Source organism: Neoarius graeffei, chromosome 11 (genome assembly GCF_027579695.1).
Source record: "Neoarius graeffei isolate fNeoGra1 chromosome 11, fNeoGra1.pri, whole genome shotgun sequence".
NCBI classification, from domain to species: Eukaryota; Metazoa; Chordata; class Actinopteri; order Siluriformes; family Ariidae; genus Neoarius; species Neoarius graeffei.
In genome coordinates, this window is record NC_083579.1 from 17,635,223 (window position 1) to 17,643,842 (window position 8,620).

Below are 8,620 nucleotides of genomic sequence, written 5' to 3' on the forward strand. Positions count from 1 at the left end.
GTGTATATATATATATATATATATATATATATATATATATATATATATATATACACAGTGGTGCTTGAAAGTTTGTGAACCCTTTAGAATTTTCTATATTTCTGCATAAATATGACCTAAAACATCATCAGATTTTCACACAAGTCCTAAAAGTAGATAAAGAGAACCCAGTTAAACAAATGAGACAAAAATATTATACTTGGTCATTTATTTATTGAGGAAAATGATCCAATATTCCATATCTGTGAGTGGCAAAAGTATGTGAACCTTTGCTTTCAGTATCTGGTGTGACCCCCTTGTGCAGCAATAACTGCAAGTAAACATTTCCGGTAACTGTTGATCAGTCCTGCACACCGGCTTGGAGGAATTTTAGCCCGTTCCTCCGTACAGAACAGCTTCAACTCTGGGATGTTGGTGGGTTTCCTCACATGAACTGCTCACTTCAGGTCCTTCCACAACATTTCAAATGGATTAAGGTCAGGACTTTGACTTGGCCATTCCAAAACATTAACTTGATTCTTCTTTAACCATTCTTTGGTAGAATGACTTGTGTGCTTAGGGTCATTGTTTTGCTGCATGACCCACCTTCTCTTGAGATTCAGTTCATGGACAGATGTCCTGACATTTTCCTTTAGAATTGGCTGGTATAATTCAGAATTCATTGTTCCATCAATGATGGCAAGCCGTCCTGGCCCAGATGCAGCAAAACAGGCCCAAACCATGATACTACCACCACCATGTTTCACAGTTGAGATAAGGTTCTTATGCTGGAATGCAGTCTTTTCCTTCTCCAAACATAACGCTTCTCATTTAAACCAAAAAGTTCTATTTTGGTCTCATCCATCCACAAAACATTTTTCCAATAGCCTTCTGGCTTGTCCACATGATCTTTAGCAAACTGCAGACAAGCAGCAGTGTTCTTTTTGGAGAGCAGTGGCTTTCTCCTTGCAACCCTGCCATGCACACCATTGTTGTTCAGTGTTCTCCTGATGGTAGACTCATGAACATTAACATTAGCCAATGTGAGAGAGGCCTTCAGTTGCTTAGAAGTTACCCTGGGGTCCTTAGTGACCTTGCCGACTATTACACGCCTTGCTCTTGGAGTGATCTTTGTTGGTCGACCACTCCTGGGGAGGGTAATAATGGTGTTGAATTTCCTCCATTTGTACACAATCTGTCTGGCTGTGGATTGGTGGAATCCAAACTCTTTAGAGATGGTTCTGTAACCTTTTCCAGCCTGATGAGCAACAGCAATGCCTTTTCTGAGGTCCTCAGAAATCTCCTTTGTTCGTGCCATGATACACTTCCACAAACATGTGTTGTGAAGATCAGACTTTGATAGATCCCTGTTCTTTAAATAAAACAGGGTGCCCAGTCACACCTGATTGTCATCCCATTGATTGGAAACACCTAACTCTAATTTCACCTTCAAATTAACTGCTAATCCTCGAGGTTCACATACTTTTGCCACTCACAGATATGCAATATTGGATCATTTTCCTCAATGAATAAATGACCAAGTATAATATTTTTGTCTCCTTTGTTTAACTGGGTTCTCTTTATCTACTTTTAGGACTTGTGTGAAAATCTGATGATGTTTTAGGTCATATTTATGCAGAAATATAGAAAATTCTAAAGGGTTCACAAACTTTCAAGCACCACTGTATATATATATATATATATATATGTATATATACACACACACACACACACACACACACACACAGTAGACCCCCGCCTATTCGCGGTTCAGTATTCGCGAATTCACATATTCGTGGGATTTTATATAGAACATATCTCCTATACATTCGCGGAAATCTCAGCGATTCGTGGTCATTTGCGGCGAACATATCGAACGTTTACGCACTGCTACATTCTCGGAGCCGAATGCTCGCTCGCTATTGGCTGAAGTTTGAATGGCAGGCTGCTGCTCATTGGCTGATACGAATGAGCGCATTGTACAGTACAGACTCGCGGTTCCCGTAGTTCAGACTTGTTCACGTGTTGTGCGTTCTTGGTATTTTTGAATAATTTTTATGCCCTACAATGGCTCCTAAACGCTCTGAACCTTCTAAGGCTCCTGCCAAGGAACCTAAGCACCAGAAGAAGGTAATGACGCTGCAGGAGAAGGTAGGACTTCTCGATATGCTAAAGAAAGGGAAGAGTTTTGCAGCAGTGGCTCGTCACTACGGCATCAACGAGAGTACCGTGCGTTACATAAAAAAGAAGGAGCAAGAGATCAGGAAGACCGTGTCTATCAGCTTCCAAAGCAGTGCGAAGGTCGTGTCTACAGTCAGGGATAAGGCCATCGTCAGGATGGAGTCAGCCTTGGCCTTATGGATCTCCGACTGTCGGAAGAAGAATATCCCTCTAGATAATGTTATCCGGGAGAAGGCATGAACCCTCTATAGCCAATATGCCCCCGAAGGTGGAGCCGAAGAAGTGAGCATCGAAGAGGAAGAGACAGAAGAAGAGGCAGGACCATCATCGTCATCATCATCGTCACCATCTAAGGGTTTCCTGGCTAGCAAGGGGTGGTTCTACCGGTTTCAAGAACGGTATGGACTGACAAGTGCCATCCTTCACGGGGAGAAGGCATCCACAGACAGCGAAGAGGCTGCAAAATACCCTGAGAAGTGGAGGAAGATCATCAGGGATGGAGGCTACCGCCCAGAGCAGGTTTTCAATATGGATGAAACTGGGCTGTACTGGAAGAAGATGCCCTCCCGGACGTACATCATGAAGGAAGAAGCCCGTGCCCCTGGCTTTAAGGTGCAGAAAGACAGGATCACACTCCTCATGTGTGGCAATGCTGCTGGTCACATGTTGAAGCCTGACCTGATCTACAAGTCAGCAAACCCGCGAGCGTTGAAGAACAAAAATAAAAACGCTCTGCCTGTGTACTGGATGCACAACAAGAAGGCATGGGTGATGAAAGTGCTGACGTCCAATTGGTTCATGCAGAGTTTCATTCCTCAAGTGAAGGAGTACCTGAACGATCTAGGCTTGGAATTCAAAGTTCTTCTTCTCCTTGATAATGCCGGGGGGCATCCTGCTGACTTGTGCTATGATGGTGTCAAGATCAAGTTCCTCCCTCCCAACACAACTTCACTCCTTCAGCCGATGGACCAGGGCGTGATCCAAGCCTTTAAGGCTCTTTACACCCGTAACACCCTCCAGCATCTTGTTAGTGAGATGGATGCTAACAGTGACTTCACCCTTAAGGACTACTGGAAGAAGCTCACCATCGCCACCTGCCTCACCATCATTGGTCAAGCCCTTAAGGATATGAAGAAACAGACCCTTAACTCCTGCTGGAAGAAGTTGTGGCCAGAGGTTGTCAACGATTATGAGGGCTTCTCTCCTTCTGAAATTCAGCACTCGGCCATTAATAGGGCTGTCATCTTGGCACAGCACTTGGGAGGAGAAGGCTTCGATGACCTCACTGAGGAAGAAGTCAGGACCCTGATCGATGCCCACTGTGACCCCCTGACAGACCAGGATTTGGAGGAGCTGACCAAATCAGCCAGTGAAGATGAAGTTGGCGATGAAGACGAGCCAGAGGATGAGGGTCTGTTTCTGGACCGCTTGTCGCAGATCCTTCGGCACGTGAGGGAAGTGAAGGACATGTTGATGTCATGGGACCCTTATATGGATCGCTACATCAAGTGTGGCAATACAATTGATTCTGCCATCGAACCATATAAGCAGCTCTTCAACACCCTAAAGAAACACCAACAGCAGCTTCCCATCACCATGTTCTTCAACCCCATAAAGAAAACCCCTGAAAAGCCTCCTGAAGACCCCAAAGAGAGGAGGAGGCCCCTGAGTAGATGTAACGCCTCTGCTGTGCAGTCATCATCATTCATCGTCATCAGACTGCACAGGAGTTTTCTTTACTGTTTACGTACACTTTCGTTTAAAGAAAACGTAACCGTAAACTACGGTAACACCATCTATTGCCCAAACATTGTAGTACATGTAGCTACATTACGGCATACGTACGTGTTGTTAGTTCGCATAGTTATTTACTGTACATTTGTTATGATGTTTTCACTTGGATTAATAGAATTTTATTTAAGGTAATGGAAGTTCTATTGCATTATTAGTATCGTATTAGAGTGTGAAATGTTTTAAATACAAGTACCGGGTATTTACATTCATAGTTAGCCTACGACACGGAGGCAGTTGTCGGTACTATATTAGCCTAAAGTTAAGCCTATGATACGGACTAGGGTGTCGTATACTGTCATACATATTTTCGAAAACTGTCTACAAATTGGTCAGAAGTGTATCTAAAGTGTTTGGGATCATAGCCTAGGGTATAGGGAGTGTTTTAGACATCAAAATAAGCATTTGTGAGCAGTTTTATGGGGGGGGGGTTACAAGTATTCGCGATTTTGGCTTATTCGCGGTCCCTAACCCCCGCGAATACTGAGGGCTTACTGTGCGTGTGTGTGTGTATATATCACTCTTGTTGTTAAACTGAAAACATCTGTACTTGCATCTGCCTCCCTCACATACCTGGCAGAATACTTCGCCATATAATGGATGTAGCAGAGGTGTTTCAGTATGCGATCCCATGCTGCTTCTGCGTTTCCCTGTCTCAGCTCCTCGCTTCGTATTTTCGGCTGAAGACTGACTGGGTCCCCCGGCAATCTACTACGGAATAGCACCTTATGGGACTCAATCTGCAGTAGGGCTGCACAATTAATCGAATTTAATCGAAAATCGCGATTTTGGCTGCCACGATTAAATTAAATGAAAATCGGGATTTATTTCCATTTAAAATGCGAGCTCTGCTGCATATCTGATAAAGCACTTTTTGACCAATACTCCGCCAAACCATTAGGGGGCGAACCGACGCATGTAAGGTTTCATTACTCCGCCTAAATAAGCAAGCAAGCCAAGTGACTTGGCTTGCTTGCTTATTTAGGCGGAGTAATGAAACCTTACATGCGTCGGTTCGCCCCCTAATGGCATGAGAGTAGGTAACAGATTGAGGTGAGAGAGAAAAGCTAACTATGTCAGAACAACAGACTATTTAGCACTGGAGGCAATGTTGTGACCTGCCTTTGCTCATGTTTAAAGCCAGAGCATGTTGATAGGCTGGTCTTTCTTGCTAAAAACTTGTAGGCCTCAGTATAATGCTATGTAATTGTTGCAATTGAGTTTTCAGTTCCTTCATCGTTTGGTAATTTCTTGGATACGTTTCATTTATTTGTCATTTGGAAATCAGAACTTCTCTTTTAAATTTCATTCTGCACTGAAAGCTGTTCATATTGTTTGTTTGAATATAGTGAGATAAAATTTAAGTGATTTCCCTAACATCAAGAATAATCGTGATTAATAATCGTGATTACAATTTTGATCAAGATAATCGTGATTATCATTTTTTCCATAATCGTGCAGCCCTAATCTGCAGTGTCTTCTATGAGGACCTCCAAGCCACCCGAATTCATCTGGGTAAGCTTCATATTAACACTTATTTCTGGACGAGCATGCAGAGGGGTGGATTACCCGATTTGTGTCAAGCACCCGTGTCTTCGAAGTTCACAGACGTTCTTTGCCATGCTCAAGTTCATTTTCGAATCATTAGAAAAGGAGGAACCCCATGAATTTTTGGGGAGGGGCAATCATGCCAGTGGCTGACCCAACAGAGGTGGCTGTTGTTCCAGAATTCCCTCCAGTGGCCGACTCAGCCGAGGAGGCCGTCGCTTCAGAGCTCTCCCTAGTGGCTGATGTAGAGACAGCAGAGGAGGCTGTTGTTCCTGAGCCCCTCTTGGAGGCTGTCTCCTCTGAGCTGGTTTCTCAGCCAGAACCAGCACCTGAATTAATGCCTGAACCCGAGCCAGCATCTATTCCTGTGCCATTGCCAGTGTCTGCTCCGGAACCAGTGCCAGAGTTGGAGCCAGAGCCTGCGTTGTAGCCAAGGTCATAGCCTATTCCAGTGCTAGAGCCTGCCTCAGAGCCAGAGCCTGCATCAGTGCCTACTCCAGCGCTAGAGTCAGCACCTGTGCCAGCTTCACTGCTGGTGCCAGAGTTAAGGCCAGAACCTGAGCCTGTCTCTGAACCTGTGTCTGAGGACATTGGAATGACCTCAGCCGGCCTTGAAGAGGTCTCCATCATCCCGTTGCCAGGTCCTAACCAGGACCAAAGCAGTGCACTGACAGAGTTTGAGCCTGTACCTGAGCCAAGTCCAGAACTCAAGTCATCCACAAAGCCCAAGTCCTCTCCTGAGCCCGAATACAACCTGGAGCCTAAGTCGAAGCTCGCTTCCTGCTCTGAGCCCAAGCCAGTTCCCGAGCTCCTATCGAAGTCTTCTCCAGAGCTTGAGCAAGAGTCCAGTCCAGAGCTTGGGCCATCTCCAGAGTAAAAGTCATCTTCGCAGCTCGAGCACACTTCCAGCTCTCTGTCCAAACCATTTCCTGACCTCCAGCTCAAGTCATCTACTGAGCTGGAGCCAGAGTCATCACCAAAGCTCAAGTCATCTCCAGAGCTCAGGCCCAGCCCTACATCCAAGCCAGTGGCAGAACTCCAGCCTGAGTCATCTCCTGAGCTGGAACTAGAGTCCAGCCCAAAGTTCAACTTATCTCCAGAGCTCGAATCTAGCCCAGAGCTTGAGACCACCTTCAGTCCTGGATCCGGCAGCATGATTCCGGCCCAGAACCCAAGTCAAGTCCCCAGTGCAAGCTCACTCTTAGCCAAGAACCCAAGTCGTTTCCTGAGCCTGAACCCCCACTGGGGCCAAGTATTATGGATTTTTGCTCCCAGAGGGAGCTCATTGGGAAGGGGTTCTATCAGTCCTGCATGCTGTGGTGCATGCACCTGAAGGCGCACCGAATGGATTCCAGCATGTGTGCCATGAACAAGGTGCACCTGAACTCAATTAGTGAACTGTGTTTACCTATTTAAGGACTGTGCTGATGCAAGTGCATTGCGAAGTATTATGCTATGTTAAGTACGCATTATTGAGCCTTTCTACCCGTGTTCTTGTTTTCCTGGTTTCTTGATTCTTGTGCCTGTTTCTTATTGTTCTCACTTAGCCTTTTATGTACTGTTTTGCCTGTGTGTGTTTCATTGTGTGTGTGTGTGTGTGTGTGTGTGTGTGTGTGTGTGTGTGTGTGTGTGTGTGTGAGAAAATATGCGCGCGCTCCTTGTTATTAAACTCAACTTCTGCACTTATATCCATCTCCCTCGTGTACCTGACACACAAACAATAAGATGAAAAAACAGAAATCTGGAGCGTGCATAGGTATTCACCCTCCAAAGTATCTACTTTTTGCTGCAATTCCAGCTGCAAGTCTCTTGGGGTAGGTCTAAATTAGCTTAGCACATCTAGCCACTGGGATTTTTGCCCATTCCTCAAGGCAAAACTGCTCCAACTCCTTCAAGTTAGATGGGTTGCATTGGTGTCCAGCAATCTTCAAGTTATCCTACAGATTCTCAATTAGATTGAGGTCTGGGCTTTGATGAGGCCATTCCAAGACATTTTAAATGCTTCCTTTTAAACCTCTCCAATGTAGCTTTAGCAGTATATTTAGGGTCATTGTCCTGCTGGAACATGAGCCTTCGTCCCAGTCTCAAACCTCTGGCTGACTCAAACAGGTTTTCCTCCAGAATTGCCCTCTATTTAGTGCTGACCAGCTTTCCTGTCCCTGTAGATGAAAAATATCCCCACAGCATGATGCCACCGCTCCCACCATACTTCACTGTAGGAATGGTGTTCTCAGGGTTTGTGCCACACATAGCATTCCCCATGATGGCCATAAAGATCAATTTTAGTCTCATTTGACCAGAGAATCTTCCATGTGTTTTTGGGGAGTCTGTCACATGCTGTTGGGCAAACTCCAAATGTGTTTTTCTTAAGCAAATGATTGATTTTTTTTTTCTTCTGGCCACTCTTCCATAAAGTCCCACTCTGTGGAGTGTATGGCTTAAAGTGGTCCTATGGACAGATACTCCCATCTCCGGTGTGGATCTTTGCAGCTCCTTCCGCGTTATCTGTGGTGTCTTGATGCATCTCTTAGTACCTTCCTTGCCTGGTCTGTGAGTTTTGGTGGGCAGCCTTCTCTTGTCAGGTTTGTAATAGTGCCATATTTTTTCCATTTTGCTCTAATGGATTTAATGGTGCCCCGTGGGATATTCAAATTTTGGGATGTTTTTTTTTAAGAACCCAACTCTGATCTATACTTCTCCACAACCTTGTCTCTGACATGTTTGGAGTGCTCCTTGGTTTTCATGTTGCTTGCTTAGGAGTGTTGCAGAGTCAGGGTCCTTCCAGGACAGGTTGATTTTATACAGACATCATGTGACATTCTGCACATCGGTGGATCTTAACTAATTATGTGACTTGTGAAGTGAATGTGTTGGACCAGCTCTTATTTAGGGATTTCATACAAAAGAAGGTGAATACCTATGCACCCTCCAGATTTCTGTTTGTCATCTTAATTATTGTGTCACAATAAAACAGCAATTTGCACTTTTAAAGTTGTAGGCATGTTGTGTAAATCAAATCGTGCTAATCCCCCCAAAATCCATTTTAATTCCATCTTTAATGCAACAAAACATGACAAACACCAAGGGCAATTAATAATTTTGCAAGACACTGTAGGTGTGG

The 8,620-nt window shown here is 44.8% G+C and overlaps 1 protein-coding gene across 1 annotated transcript; it reads left to right on the plus strand.

Annotated features, from left to right (window-relative positions):
• The first annotated feature begins 2,145 nt into the window (after positions 1–2,145).
• LOC132893622 (tigger transposable element-derived protein 1-like) lies at positions 2,146–6,376 on the plus strand. Its single transcript, XM_060932770.1, has 5 exons — positions 2,146–2,350; positions 2,429–3,835; positions 5,413–5,466; positions 5,679–5,878; positions 6,086–6,376. The coding sequence occupies exons 1-5, from the start codon at positions 2,146–2,148 to the stop codon at positions 6,374–6,376; spliced, it is 2,157 nt and encodes a 718-aa protein (XP_060788753.1).
• The last annotated feature ends 2,244 nt before the right edge of the window (positions 6,377–8,620 follow it).